This window comes from Asparagus officinalis, chromosome 5, assembly GCF_001876935.1.
Source record: "Asparagus officinalis chromosome 5, Aspof.V1, whole genome shotgun sequence".
NCBI lineage: Eukaryota > Viridiplantae > Streptophyta > Magnoliopsida > Asparagales > Asparagaceae > Asparagus > Asparagus officinalis.
Window position 1 is genome coordinate 89,010,493 of NC_033798.1, and position 16,130 is coordinate 89,026,622.

General features: G+C 43.7%; 1 protein-coding gene across 1 annotated transcript in view; it reads right to left on the reverse strand.

Annotated features, from left to right (window-relative positions):
- The window catches only part of LOC109840088 (cellulose synthase-like protein G3), a 28,872-nt gene continuing 15,039 nt past the window's right edge, over positions 2,298–16,130 (reverse strand). The window contains exons 3-6 of the mRNA XM_020408596.1: positions 5,519–5,644; positions 4,085–4,537; positions 3,656–4,000; positions 2,298–2,991 (exon numbers count right to left, since the gene is read on the reverse strand). Coding sequence (XP_020264185.1) covers positions 2,440–2,991; positions 3,656–4,000; positions 4,085–4,537; positions 5,519–5,644 — 1,476 coding nt within the window. The 3' untranslated portion in view covers positions 2,298–2,439. The remainder of the gene's footprint in view (positions 2,992–3,655; positions 4,001–4,084; positions 4,538–5,518; positions 5,645–16,130) is intronic.

The following is a 16,130-nucleotide window of genomic DNA, read 5'->3' on the forward strand; positions in this document are numbered from 1 at the left end:
GGTCTTCTTGCTCACATCAACATGTCCACTGGACTTCAAACTGCAGGTCTTTGCACCCTCTTTCAATCTATGCGAGGAATCAATACTGGAATGGCCAAGCCCCAAATGCCGCAGTCTAATCGAATCAACAGAAGTCGTCAGCTCTTCACCTGCCACTATACCTCCAGTCAAGTAATACAGGTTATTTCTCCTGATGCCCTTCATCAAAATACGAGAGTCTCTCGCAATCTCGAGAACCATGTCCTCAACACGAACCTTCAGACCCTCTCAAACCAAAGCTCCAATCGAGATCAAGTTCTTCCACAAAGAAGGAACATATCTCACATCATTTATCTCCCTAACAGTCCCGTCAAACATTTTTATACGAATTCTTCATATCCTAAGGATCTGGCATGCACGGTTATCAGCCATGTACACCACACCACTATCCACCAGCTTCTCAAAACTGGAGAATCATTCCCTTCTAGGGCACACATGACAGGTCGCACCACTATCCAACATCCATTCAGATTCCTCCGAATAGCTATCTGTAGGACTGATAGAAAGCGAATAAATAGAAGAGTCAGAATTATTACCATCCGATATGATATTTGCTTCTGATGATGGTTGCTTCCCTTTTTCCTTCTGCTAATTCTTCATCCATTCGTCGAGCTTTGGGCAGTCTTTCTTCCAATGACCAGTCTCCTTGCACCAAGCACACTGATCTTTTCCTACTCTAGACTGTGACTTCCAATTCTTTCGGTTCGGATTCTTCCCTCTTGCGACCAACGCCTCTGCTACCGGCTCAACTGAAGCCTCATTATCCTTCTTTCGAAGCTGATAATTCACAAGTGTAGCAGTGACCTCACTATACGAAAGTGATGCCTTCCCATTAATCAGAGTAAGAACGAATGTCTCATATTCCTCGTCGGGCAAGGAACTCAAGTAGTGGTTCATGTGATCTCTAATGGAGGTTCCCTTCTTCAACTGGAAACGATAAAGTCTCCTCTTCAAATGCAAGCGATTTTCCACACTCTTGGTCAAATACTTGCTTTCGAGAATCTCCCAAATCTTCTTCGCAGAAGTCTCATTCATCACATCATATTTTAGATCTTGAGTCAAACAAGACCTAATCACACCACACGCCGTTCGATTCATCTTCTTCCAAACATTCTCTTCAATCTCATCTGGCTTGCCATCTAACTCCAAGGTATCCTCTAAATTCTGCGTGTTCAGCGCATACAAAATCTCGCATCTCCATAATCCAAAGTTGTTTGTGCCATTAAATTTCTCCACATCTATCTTCATAGAGTGGATATTCAAACTCTGAATGGTCTTCGCGCCAGAAGAACCACCCTCGACTCCCGAAGCACCTTCTTTCCCCGACATCTTACGCACCAACGAACAAAGAATAGATCCAAAACTGAAAGATAGAGTCTTTACCAAAAGATCTCACCTTTATCACCAACGAAGTCCTAAACGGGCCTCCAAATTGATCTACTCCTCCAACCAAACCCTAGATCTGAAATCTGGGCTCTGATACCACTTGTTGTGCGCAGCGGAAATTTTGGCATAGTTTCTGGTGCACAATAAGAGAGAGAGATCGATAAGAATTCTTGTTTCTCAAAGGGAACAAGAATCTGAAGCCTAATATCCCATCAAAGTGGGATATTTGCTCTTCCTCTCGTCAGCTCTAGGACTGCGCGTCGAGGGATCCTAAAAACTATTACAATGGCCACAAACTCAAACAACCAATTTTACGTGGTTCGGCAAACTGCCTACGTCCACGGGGCAAGGAGGGGGGAGATCTACTATTAGAGGAGAGATACAACTAGGGTTTACAATCACTCAATCTAAACCCTCACACAATCTCTTAAACCCCTCATATAATTATCTCTCTGAAAACAAAAGACAGCCGCCAAAAAACAAAGAAAAGCCGATATGTTCCTTGCACTCCTCCAAAGCCGCCTTCGCACTGCTCCCAAGCTGCCGCACAAACCCACTGTGTACTTGAATCAGCCGCCCTTCTTCTTTTTTTCTTCGCTGTACTTTTTCCCTTCAATTCCTGCACTTGCACCAAAGAAACCATAGGACAAAAGTCCTTTTTATAGGCTATATTCGGGTGGGCCTCTTTTACCCGCTGGATTTTGCTTTGAACCCACAATTCACCACCTCTTCACACGTTCACGTGAATTCATTTTCACGTGGTTTGCTTGGCCAATGTTGTGGCCCCCACCCATTCACAAGAGAGAGAGAGAGAGAGAGAGAGAGAGAGAGAGAGAAGTCCGAGCTCTCCCTAATCAAACTAAAGCTATTACAGTATAACGTCATTTATTCTTGGGACTGAAATCTCACTGAAAATTGTGCTTAAATAATACGCGGATCCCATCAATTCATGAATTCATCACTTTTGAATGTAACATGTTGCTGCCCCCACAAAGAAGAAAGTTGTATTGAACCTCAGTCTACGAGCACAAAATATCCGAACATGCAAATGACCCCTGCAACCAAAATGGACGCGTTGGTAACATTTCTCGGCATCTTTCCTCCGTCTTCTCTCAAAAACATGGCCTCAAGGATCGGCCAGCAGTTCGCCACTCCAAACGCCGACAGAAACAAGGGCACAAACATTTCACAGAAAAACCCGTCTCTTCTCGTTGCCATTAACAGCCCAAACATAAAGGAGCTCAAGTTCAATATAGCCGCAGTCCCGAGTGATACAAAGAAGGGTGAGGATACGCCAAACTCAAAGACCCCGTTATCGTATCGCTCGCTTTGTCCTTCTTCCGTCGCTTTGTTTGTGAGAGTAAAGCCAGGTGCAGATATCCCCGTTTGGTTCATAATGAATTGAATGGTTCCAGAAGCGAAGGATGTCAATCCCCTGATCATCCACATTCTTTGGTCACTCCACCATGTTTGGATTGTGCCGTTGTGCACGAGAAACTCGATGAGATCTTGGGAATATGCAGTTAAGAATAGGTAAGCGTACAAGTAAAACCATGGATCTGACAGCTGCAACAATACAGTTGCCATAGGTTAGTCTCTTTGATTATTTTATTTGTTTTTTACAGATACGAATGAAGCTGCAAATTATTAAAGGGTTTGATAGCTGCGAGTGCTCATTTAGAAAAATAAGCTATCAAGAAATAAGATGGTGAGGACATTAATGTGAGTGGGTCTTTAACACATGGCTATTTTTTAGTAGGCAATTTTCTTAAAAGAGTCGTTGCCTCATACCCATTATTTCCATTTCTGAACACTATCTAAAGAATAAAAATCGTATCATATTCATCTATATATATGGAAGTAGGGATTGTTGGGCCACAAATAGAAACAAACCAATCCTCTACCCATATAGAAGTGAGATGATATTTGACAAAATCAGCCGAAAACGCATGGTTCCGGTGGATGTTCGAGCTATATTCATAAAAGAACTGAAGCTTGCAGGGATATTATGCGTTAGTGTAGTTCCACGTTTGAAAACTGTAACATTAAAACTGATGAACGTAAATGGCAAGTCAGGGAAATACCAAAAACTTTTGGGTACCAAAAACTTTTGGGTTATTTTGGATTTCAACTTCTGTTTAAGAGTCATTATATAATTAACTCCCGCAAGTCATGATCTATTATCACAGGATATATAGTATTTAGATTTTTGTATTTAAAGGATTCATACCTTGGGGAAGAGCTGCACATTGTAGATGAGAGCTAGCTGAGGTAGGAGAGTATACATTGTCAAGGGAATAGACAAAAAACCCCAAAAGAACCATGCGTAGGCCATGCCCATTAGTAGAGAAGCCTTTCTTATACCAAAAGTAAGCGGAGAATATTTGGAGAAGATGAACTCCAGTTGCCCCACAACCCATCTCTTGTTCTGGCTCAGCGCATCGTTCAGGTTCTTTGGAGCATCGCCCAAAAATGCAGGCCTCTCTGGATCGCAGAATATCGATACCCAGCCTTCACATTGCATCCGAAAGCCCGTGTTAAGGTCCTCTGATAACGACCCATATCTAAATCCAATCTGAAAGAGAAAAAAAATGATTAAACATGAACACTTGTTAACAAAAATAGTATTGTTCAGGGAAATTTGTGATTGATATAATACCTCACTTCCCCATTTTGTGTCAAGTTCATAGTTACAACCAGTAACTTCATGAGCCCTTTTGAGAACGGACTCAGAACGCATTGAACCCCGATTAGCATCGGTCATCGAAAACTCCTTCAGATCGGAAGGAAATGGGCCGGGTCCAGGTGATTGTGGACCATAGAGAGCGCGTCGAACGAAGAAGCATCCGCTTCCAATGTAATTTGGGCCTAGGAGCCCATCAAGGCCTCGTAGGTTGATTCGGTACAAGCGCTTGATCTCACTGCCGTAGATGTCAGTCTTATTGAGCCCTTGGAAGCGCTGCGGAAACTGCACGTACGCGAGCTTGGGCGCGATTGCAGGGTCCAAAATGTAGCAGAGGGCTCTTCGGGGAGTTTGCGGGTCGTACGAGCTCATGTCACAGTCCAGGGTTAGGATGACCGGCGCGTTGGACAGTATACTGGATACTCTAGTCTTGTAATATTGATTTGTACATGTAGATATGTTTGTACATCAGATTCAATTTAAGCAATTCTGTAATTTTTTGAACTAAAAGGGCGAAAACAGATTAATTAATTGCGGAACCGCCCCCATACCATCAGGGTTCAGTCATTTTATGTCATTTGAAGTGTTTTATTAGCACTTACATTTTCTACAACTTAAAAGGAAATTATTCCTGATAAACCCTTAACTATCTTAATAGTTACAAATTAAACCCCTTGCCTTTGAGGGCTTTCCATATAAATCCCCTAAACTTCTTCTATTCTAGTAAACATTTTGAAAAATTTTCACAATAATTCTCCAAAGCAATAACATGAATTGCTGCCAACCAAATGACCTAAAACGAACGAAAAATGGAGGCTGCGTTTTGTACGGGGTGCACACTAGTGCTTAAAACATGACAAGTTAGGTTTAAGAGATGTAGTTTACGAAGTCAAAAAAACAATCTTCAAAACATTTAGTAGAGTAGCATGAGTTGAGTTTTCCTTTTTCCTTTTTCTTTTGGGTTTCGGTTTTTTTTTGGCGGGCGCGGGGTGCGGGGGGGATGCGTGTTGGTTTTAATGTGGAAAAATCGTCGCAATAATTTGCCTTCCTTTTCTTTTTCTTTATTATTATTATTATTATTATTATTATTGTTTTTGGGGTGGGGGTTGTAACTATTAAACTAGTTAGGAGGCTTATCAAAAAAGTGACCAAATTTAAGGGAGATTTTGTGAAATTTACCATTAGCTTCTGCCCTCATCTTATAGAAAAAACATAATCTTTTTTAGTTAATCTAAAGGCAAAAAATCTTTTTTAGTTAATCTAAAGGCAAAAAGTTAAGTTTTTAGCACATATTACTGAACCTAACAGTGTATGTGCTAATAAAATAAATTTAAAGTTATAAGTGGCTATTTCTCATAGTACATAGAGTGTTTTTGCAATTGACCTATAAAGTTAAATAAATATACTGACCAAAGCATTTAGGGCACCAGCCTTAAAGTGATGAGCAGATGTTGGCCGCTTCTCTCTGGAGACATATATAAGGCTCGGCATAGCATTACCCATAATATCAGAGTCCTTGCTACTTTCTAATAGCACCTGTTATAAGAAATTAAAAAACACATAATTTACACTCTATATGGGTTGGGGGAGTAACAAATTGGCACAACATATGTAGGGATTGTTTGATTCAATACATATGGAGCAGCATCCACAAAAATTTTACGGAAAACCGGCTACAAATGATAAATGCGGAGTAAATTGAGAGAAAATTGTGAGAAGAGGATATCTTTCTTTATTGATATGGTAGTCTATATATATATAATATAAATGGAATATGTTATGCTATTCTACTAGACGTGGGACTAAACAAGTCTTCGTAAATACAATATTTAACACCCCTCTCAGACTGCAATTGAGTTGACTAATCGTAGTTTGTCAAGAAGGAACAAATATCACTGTATAATTTGAGCCTTATTGAATAGGTCCGCTAGTTGAAGCTATGTATTCACGTAGAAAAGTGAGATTGAGCCAGTGAGAAAGTGATGATGAGTGAAGTTGCAGTATAGTTTTGTGAAGTAATTAGTAATACAGAGAATAGGTTCATTGTGACATTAGGGACATAATGTACGTTAGGTACTGTGAAGTGAGAGAGAATGTGAAGTTGTCCGACAGAGGTCAAGGGTAGTGTTGTGCCATCGGTCGTGGGAGCGTGGTTATGGGAGGAAGAGATGTTTGGCGGTGGAGGTGTGCTTGTTAGGACGTCAAATGATATGTGGCACACGAATTTAAAATTCATGAGTTGGCTTTTATACCTAAGTGGATGGCATAAGATGTGGCGATTGGACCTGTAGTAGATGATGTGGCAGATGTGTGTAGTGCCTGTAGAAGATCGATGTAGGTTGGTGATATGAATGCGGATGGGATATCACAATGGTAGCCCAGGGCAAAGTAGTCGGTGTTGCAGTTGAGGCTGATGTGGATAGGCATGCACGACACTTTTTCGTAGAGTGTCCCCAGAGCTTGTGAAAGTCATACCACAGCTTGCGAGAAGAGTTAGGGTCTGATTGTTGTTATCTAGCTGGCAAGGGATGTGGTCAATGAGAGAGACCACGGTGGGGTGGTGGGCGGTAAGCTACGTGGATAAAGCTTGAGCTGATGGGAAGAGTAGTTAGGTGAAGGCATGTCTTCTCAGCTTGCAACTCTGTGATGGCCATCTCTAGACTAGGTTTAGGTGACTGGTGGATGAGTTGGTTGCGAATTGATTTGAACTTTAGTCAAATTTTAATCAGGAAGTGGAAGAGGCATTGCCAGTCTCTATTGTTGAGGTAGATGGCCTTGGATGCCAGGTCAGAAAGGGGTGTATCTGTTGGAGATTGTGGTTAAATCTGGAATAAAACAGTAAAAATTAATATGCTGTAATTTTAAACTTTTTAAAATTAACTGCTATGTATTTGTGAAACGCTATGCTTAAAGCAATATTTGGCCTATTCCGGTGTAACGATCCCAAGATCAAACTGCTTGCAGGAGCAACAGTACCGTACTTTGGTGTGCACCAACCTAGTACTGTCAAGATCTCCTCGATCTATAAGACCTTTCGGTCAAGGCAAAGATCTCATCGATCTCAGAACCTTTTGGTTCAAAACTTTTCAGTTTTAGGGAAAGTTCCTTCGAGCACAGTTTCTGCATTAGCAGCATAACAGCTCAATATATTTCGTGTGTACAAGAGCTCTCATGTTCGTGTGTCCAAGAGCTACCCCAAGGGGTGCTATTTATAGGCCTCTAAGACCATCTCAAGAGTCACCTACAATCTATGTGATTGTTACAAATCATAATGATAATTATGATTGTAACATCAATTGATCTAAATGCTGTTGTAACTGTTGCATGCAGTAACGCCTGAAGGTGAGGCAATCAATGGATACGTTACTTTGCAACTCGAGGGTCGCATCTCAACAAATCAGACGAACATCATCAATAGGACGAACCTCGCCGAACGAGTGAACGTCAATAGGACGAACCTCGTCGAACGAGTGAACGTTGTTTGCGGTGAAAGTTGCTATTTCCATTGTTATCGAATCTATTACAACTTTAGTCGTTACAATAAACTCGAATGAAATAAAAAGTTGATCTTTTTATAAGATCTCCTTACACAATGAAAATAAAAAGTTTACAACTTTATCAAACAAATGCAGAGATCGTTTATCGGTCTTCTGCTTGCGTGTGATCTTTGCCTATGCCGGGGTTTATCCGTGGATCACCGTCGATCAGATCTGATTACTAAAAAATTAGGCAGAGCTTCACCGATCCGCGAGGAGATCTAGAAACAGAAGCGCTTATCTCGACAAAAGCGAGATAATTGCTCTTCTTAGAATTACAACAACGGGATAATTCTAAGGATTGGATCCGGGTGATGTAGATCTGACGACTTTCGATCTCTTGCGTTGAAGAACTCGATCCGATCTCTCCTCCTCCTCTCTGAAATCTGTGCACTTTAAGTCTTCAATCCGGCAGGGCTTCGCCGAGGCACAAGAATTCTAGATCTGTAAAAATGAGGGCCTGAGGCTTGTATTTATAGGCTTGAGGGGTTACGGAGCGGTTAAAACCACCTAAAGGGCCCAAATCCGCGTTGGAGAGACCCTAGGGTGTCTCCCAAAATCCGAGACACCCTAGGGTGTCTCGGCTTTGGCCGAGACACTCCGTTGTGGTGCATTCGTCCGCTTCCGCTGTAAATTCTTCGTCCGAACTCGGATTTGAGTGATTCGAAGTGCGTTGGAAAGCCGACAAGGAGTTCTATCAGCCCCAATGGTTGGATCATCTGTATAATGAATGAGACACGAAGGGTATTGTTCTTTTTTGTAAACATCGCGGGGCTCCCGATTATCCCGTACCTTCGTTATTCCGAAATTCTGTTAGCTCACGTAGTTCGTCGATTCACTTCAAGCGTTCACCGACATCAATCGAACTCCTGTGAACCGGATAGTGACGTTCATCGTCGTTCTTTAACACTGAGCTGTTCGCGGAGACCTATAGGCAATTTTTGATGCCTACAGATACCCCCTCCAAAGCGTTCCGGACTCGTTTCTTTTATAGAAGAGGGTGGAATACTTTGGATGTGATTGGTCCAGCCTTCAGTCGGCGTAAAGGACCTGTAGTTAGCTTCAACCCTTGACTCCTTCGATTTTCGGTCTATTCAATGCTTTGATGAATAGCCGAAGTTCTTCCGGTGCTGCGTTTATCGCTTGGCCGTCGTCGGGGTCTCGAGTCTACCACCAGTGAGTTGAGTTTGGCTCATGTCATTGACTTTGAACTGACTATCTTTGTCACATTGCGCTGACTTAGGATTTCAGATCATCGTATGTTGACTTTTTGTCGCAACGCGTTGAGTGACGTTGACCTAGGGTTACGCGTTGACCAGCGTTGACTCTAAGGTTTTGAACGTCAAACTTTGACTTTTTGTCACAACGCGTTGACTAGCGTTGACCTAGGGTTACGCGTTGACTGGCGTTGACCTAGGGTTACGCGTTGACCGGCGTTGACCTAGGGTTTCGGATCGCCATTAACACAGTTTATACTCGTGCATTTGCTGGAGCATACACAGTTTAAGCTCTTAAGGTATTGGAGCACGGTGATCCCAAATGTCGGAGCTGCAGGACCAACTGTTAAAGCTGATTCATCTGCGTGTATAGATCTTATTTTAATGTTGTTGGATGCTCCAGTCAACGAGACAACTACTGGAGCTGGTGCGTCAATGACTACCGCATTTTATAGAATTTTTTGGCAAATTCTCAGCCATCACGGTTTGATGAGCCCTTTTACCGGGAGGCTCCGTTTGGTCGGCTAGCATTGCAGAATTGTTTAAGTCCGTTCCACAGTGTGACGTTAAGCTAAAAGAGTTAACCCTTTGAGTTCTCATACGATATTGATTACGTAGACTTGTCTTTCTCTGTGAAAAGACTAAACAAGTGCACGCTGTATCAGACGTAACTAGGATTTTTGGCAAATCCTCAAGCCGCCTGTAACGGATTTGACGTGGCTCTTACCGGATTACCGTTTGATCGGGTTACATGCGGATTGTTTTAAGCCGTTCCGCATGGAGGTTGTGCTTAAAGGAATGAATTCCCCTTAGAACGTATGCTACGAATTATCGAATACGTAGACCTTGCCCATTGTTACGAGAATAGACACCGGCAACGCGTGTTAGGCGCTGACCTTATCTTACTTAGGACTTCAGGATAAAAATTCCCAGACCGATTCTGGTGTTTTCCTTCATATCGGTAAAAGACTAAAACCCGCACGCGTGTTAGGACGTTGACTTTATCCCTGCCTTAGGCTTGGGATAAAATCCCCCGTGCGTGTGAGACACGATTATGATGTTATTAATCACAACCTGCCAGCAATGTTGAATTGCGGGGGGTCCTTTTGTCCCTTTTTACGGTCAAAGACTACCGGCATGCGTGTTAGACACTAGACTTTGGGATTTTTTGGCCAAACCTCGCCATCAACGGATTGCAAAAAAAAAAAAGTGCTTTACGCGATTACAGCTTTGAATCGGGCCAGCATATGAATTATTAAAACCCGTTCACATGTAGACGTTGTGCTAAGAGACATTGCTTCTCTCTTAGACTTAATGCTATGATTTTGAATACATAGACTTCGCCCTTTCTTAGCGGGAATATGGCATCCGGCAACGCGTATTAGCGCGTTGACTCATCCTACTTAGGATTCGGGATGAAGTCCCCCAAGAATTGTACTCTGTGTCTTTTTTAAATTGTGAAAGACTAAAACCGGGCAACGGTATTAGGCCGTTGACTCATCCTACTTAGGATTCGGATGAAAAGTCCGTTCCAGAATTATACTTTGGTGTCTTTTTTTCATCGGTGAAAGACTAAACGGTTAAGGCAGACGCAGTGTTAGGCGTTGGCTGTATCCCTGGGCTTAGCTTCGAGATAAAATTCGCCAAACTGGATCTGGTGTCTTTTCACATCGTGAAAGACTAAACCGGCAAACGCGTGTCGGCGTTGGCTTATCCCTCGCTTAGGCTTGCGGGATAAAATGCCCCAGACTGGATTCTGGTGTCTTTTTCAATCGGTGAAAGACTAAACCGGCAACGCGTGTTAGGCGTAGGCTTATCTCTATTTAGGAGTTGAGATAAAATTCCCCGTGCACAAAGTGCACGGATTGGAAGTTGGGAATTGTGTCTTTTCTCAGGGGAAAGACGGACTGGAAAATAGAAGAGGAAGACTTTTATATTCTATCTCCCGGCACTGAAGAGGAAGAATTTTATATTCTATCTCCAGTTGGAAAGGAAACTCAAGGTGGGATCTCCACCCCCAGAATCCGAAATGATGAAACTAAGAGTGGGATCTCCACTCCGAGAATCGGAAAGATTCAAACGACCCTAACTTTTATAGGATTGGTCATTCGATCCAAAAAGAGTCCCTCATTTATTAAGGAGAAAGCCCAATTTCGACCCTAACTTTTATAGGTTTGGTGGAAAAAGGAAAAGATGGAAGTCTTTCGTTTATCGAAAAGGATAACTCAATCTTAGTCCTAACTATCTGCAGGTTTGACTAAGTAAAGTTGGAGACAATCCTAACTTTTATAGGTTTGATTGCTCAATTGAAAGTGGACCTCTCGTTCATGAAAGGAATCGAGAGGAGAATCTGGTTGTGGCCCTAACTTTTATAGGTTTGACCAAGGAAGCAGTGAAAGTGGGAGGATCTTACCTTTTATAGGCTTGATCGTTCAATTTGAAAGTGGATCTCTCGTTCATGGAAGGAATCGAGAGGGGACTTTGGTTGTGGTCCTAACTATAGGAAGGTTTGACCAGGTAGACAGTGAGAGTGGGAGTATAAACCATAGTGGGGTTTAGTATTTATCACTTTGTTCGTAATTATCGGGTTATCCCTAAGAAAATTACATATAGCGTTCTTCTGGGAACTTCCCATTACATGAATCATCCACCCCCAGCTTCTTTCTTGGAACTGGGTCTGACTTTGTACTCCGTTACATGTCCGGGTTATCCTTAAGAATATTAGCGTAACATTCTCCAGGAACTTCCCATCAACGGTAGGAAACAGTTTAGACTCATATACCTATTGGAGTATCAGGGAGCAGTTTAACCTCATATACCGATTGGAGGATTGAGAAGCAGTTTATACTCGTATACTCTTTGGAGTATTGCCGTTCTTATTTGGCTTATCCTAGCATTATGACGCCGGCTTCAACCAAGTTTTGGATGCTATTGTTTAAAGTAAAGCAAGCCTTGGTGGGATGAAAGATCCTCCTGTGGTACGCACAGTACTTTTGATCTGTAACAGCTTCCTCCTGATTTGTGATGGGCGGCAGCTTGATCTTATTGTTTTCAAGAAGGGTTTCGAAGATGGCTGGAACGTCTTCGTCCTTGAATGAGTACTCTTTTTGGAGCCTCGGATCCGAACTATTCTGCTGTCTTCGGGACTGCTATTGCGACGTCTGATTAACGTCAACAACTGTTGTAGGCACCCTCCCTTCATTATGGAAAACGAGACCCGGATTCAGAGGGTTAGTCATCGGTTGGTTTCTTTCGACCTTCCTCCTTCTGAGGAAGCGTTCGGCCTGTTCTTCGCGCACCTTCAACTCTTTCCAGGTATTGAACGGCTCTACTCCCATAACGTCCAAGATGTTAACGGACAAGTTATTATGACAGGTTTGCAAGACAAATTCCTCCGTGACGGGATCCTTGCAGTTCATTGCCTGATTACGAAAGCGTTTGATGAAGGTATCCACCGACTCTCCGTCTTTTTGTTTCTCATCAAAGAGTGTCCTGATCGACACTTCGGCGTCATCATCGAAGAAATGAGCGAGGAACATGCTTTCCAGGTCCTCCCAACTGTTGATGCTTTCGGGCTTGAGGCGGCGGTACCAATCGAAGGCGGGCCCGCGAAGGGTGCCAACAAATGACCGGACCATCAGAGGCTCGTTGCCAAAGATCACTCCCAAATGAGACTTGAAATAGATCAGGTGCTGAGTGGGGGAACCCTTCCCGTCGAACGGCGTGAAGTTGATCAGGTTGAACTTCACCGGATACGGGATCGAATCCCATTCTTTGGGGTAAGGACATGGAATGCCGGTCTTCTTTACCTCTTGAGCAGACATTAAAGCATTAATTTTGCCCTCGAGATCCTTCATCTTTTCGTCCTCACCTATATCCTGTTTTGGAGAATTTCCGAGAGGAATAATGCGGCCACCCCCAGTGTTATTATCTTTGGCAGAACCACCCCCAGCGTTGTTATCTGTAGGGTGTGCATTTGAACCACACCCAGTATTTTTGGGAGGTGCATCGGCCATGATGATTTCGTCCACTTCTGGATCGCTGTCAACTGCGGCGTTCTGGGTACGACGGCTGGATTCAACTAGCTGATTCGACAATGCTCGAATTTGTTGGTCGTGCATTTGTCTGATCATCTCCTATATAGCCATTTCCATTTCGATTTTGAACATTTCTTTCTGCTTGGCTAAAGCGTCCTCAATGATTTTGGTTATTTGCTTGGTGTTGGTCATGAACACTTCCCGAGCTTCGCCTATGCTAGACGTTGTATCGTCAGAGGTGATTGCGGAATAAGAATCCGAGAGTTCGTCATCGGAATGTATTCCTTCATGGACGCCCTGGTAATCATTATGTCCAACGGTTTCTAGCTGAAGCTGAGATATTTGTTGGGTTATTTCCGAACTGACTCTTCTTCCTGGAGAGAAATTAGGGTTGGAACCACTTGAAACAATCGGAGATTTTCCCTTATTGACCATGTTGATGGTAACTTCTGGGAATTCATCATCTCGAGCAACCGATCCTCTTTGGTGGAAACGCCTTGATTTGGGCTTCGTCGTTCCATCGGAGATCCTCTCGAATACCGAGACCCTGGGGCAGCTACACGTTGATAATACTGCCCTGATAATTTTGATACACGGACAGTAAGAGTCCGCTTCCCAGGTACTTCTCTTTCAAGATTTATTCATATCCCCAGCCTGATAGTACAACTCATCGACGTTGCGGTCGGAGTAACCTATCGGCTGCTTACATAGATTCTCAGGTATAACACGTTCGTCTGTCTGAAGCGTTTTCCTCTGAGTAAACATTGCATTGTTGGCATCCACAGGAGTCACACTTTTGGAATCACACCCTTGTGAGGGTGAAACCTTAACGGGCTCCTGGTTTTCTGCACGCACCGCCAAGCGGGCCGTTGTTCGAATCAATTTGTTAGGAGGTTGCGTACGACCCCCAGTCCGGATGTTTGCTCGGGGTTCCTTCAATGGTCCCAAGCATTCTTTAATAGGTGCTTTGCCTCGATCCTCGGGTAGAGTGGGATTATAGATTTGGAGAGACCCACACTGTCATAGGGCTTCACCGGAAGTGCGGGAGCAATAGGAGCGGGATCTGGAGTTGACAAAGGCCGGAAGGCAGCTTCGGATGTTTTTGCCTCAGGCGCTGATTTGGCTTTTGGCGCCCAAACTTGTTTAGATCTCGACGATCTTTTAACTGCCTCTTCCTTTTGCATTTCACGTGCTTTTCGCGCAAGGATCCTCGTCTGCGCTAGCTGTGCGCGGCGCTTGTGGATACGCTCCTCAAGAGTTGAACGAGTTCGTTTGAGTCGTGGCGACAGATTAGCCACTTGGCGCTTTCTGAACTCCAGATCTGCTTGGTAATGGAGTCCATCCACCTGATCCAAAGCCTTGGTGAATTGACGCGCGAGGCGTTGGCGTTTTCTTTGACGTGCTCTCTTTGATAGAGTTGGCGCACCTTCAGCAGTCGGTTCCTTGATCACGAAGGAGTTCAGATCTGCAAATTTGGCTTCATTGAACGCCGGTGGATCGTTGCAAGGTGCAACAGCAACAGCGGCGGAGAGATCGTCTTCTTGGGTCTTCAGATCTGAAGACCAGCAGATCTTTCTGGAGGAGGAGGCACTCCTGCACTTGCCAGGAGAGGCGGATCTGGAGGAGGAGGAGGAGGAGACGTACTCCTGAGAGGCGGATCTGGAGGAGGAGGAGGAGAAGTCGTTACAATAAACTCGAATGAAATAAAAAGTTGATCTTTTTATAAGATCTCCTTACACAATGAAAATAAAAAGTTTACAACTTTATCAAACAAACGCAGAGATCGTTTATCGGTCTTCTGCTTGTGTGGGATCTTTGCCTGTGTCGGGGTTTATTCGTGGACCACCGTCGATCAGATCTGATTGCTGAAAAATTGGGCAGAGCTTCGTCGATCCGCGAGGAGATCTAGAAATAGAAGCGCTTATCTCGACAAAAGCGAGATAATTGCTCTTCTTAGAATTACCACAACGGGATAATTCTAAGGATTGGATCCGGGTGATGTAGATCTGACGACTTTCGATCTCTTGCGTTGAAGAACTCGATCCGATCTCTCCTCCTCCTCTCTGAAATCTGTGCACTTTAAGTCTTCAATCCGGCAGGGCTTCGCCGAGGCACAAGAATTCTAAATCTGTAAAAATAAGGGCCTGAGGCTTGTATTTATAGGCTTGAGGGGTTGCGGAGCGGTTAAAACAACCTAAAGGGCCCAAATCCGCGTTGGAGACACCCTAGGGTGTCTCCCAAAATCCGAGACACCCTAGGGTGTCTCGGCTTTGGCCGAGACACTCCGTTGTGGTGCATTCGTCCACTTCCGCTGTAAATTCTTCGTCCGAACTCGGATTTGAGTGATTCGAAGTGCGTTGGAAAGACGACAAGGAGTTCTATCAGCCCCAATGGTTGGATCATCTGTATAATGAATGAGACACGAAGGGTATTGTTCTTTTTTGTAAACATCGCGGGGCTCCCGATTAGCCCGTACCTTCGTTATTCCGAAATTCTGTTAGCTCACGTAGTTCTTCGATTCACTTCAAGCGTTCACCGACATCAATCGAACTCCTGTGAACCGGATAGTGACGTTCATCGTCGTTCTTTAACACTGAGCTGTTCGCGGAGACCTATAGGCAAGTTTTGATGCCTACAAACGTCAATAGGATGAACCTCGTCGAACAGGTGAACCTCATCGAACGGGTGAACGTCAATAGGGCGAACCTCGTCAAGTGGGCGAACCTCGTCAAATGGGCGAACCTCGTCAAACGAACGAACGTCAATAGGACGAATCTCTTCGAACGGGTGAACCTCGTCGAACGGGCGAACCTCGTCAAACGAGCGAACGTAAATAGGACGAACCTCGTCGAATGGGCAAACCTCGTTGAATGGGAGAACCTCGTCAAACGGACGAACCTCGTCGAACAGGTGAACCTCGTCAAACGGGCGAACCTCGTCGAATAAAGGAGCGTGAAGTGCAAAATGTGCCTAACAAAGCATCACTTAGCGCCTCAGCCCAATTAGCCCCGATCCCCAATCCATTAGCCCACAGTTCATGACCCACTAGAATTTATGAGGGTTAATTAAAACAAAATATTTATCGACTTGCCGTTGGCAAGCCTCGAACAGAGGACCTTTTGAAACACAAAAACTTTAATTTTTCACTATGCTACTAAGAATTTATGAAAAGTACTAGTAGTTTATATATATATATATATATATATATATATATATATATATAGAGAGAGAG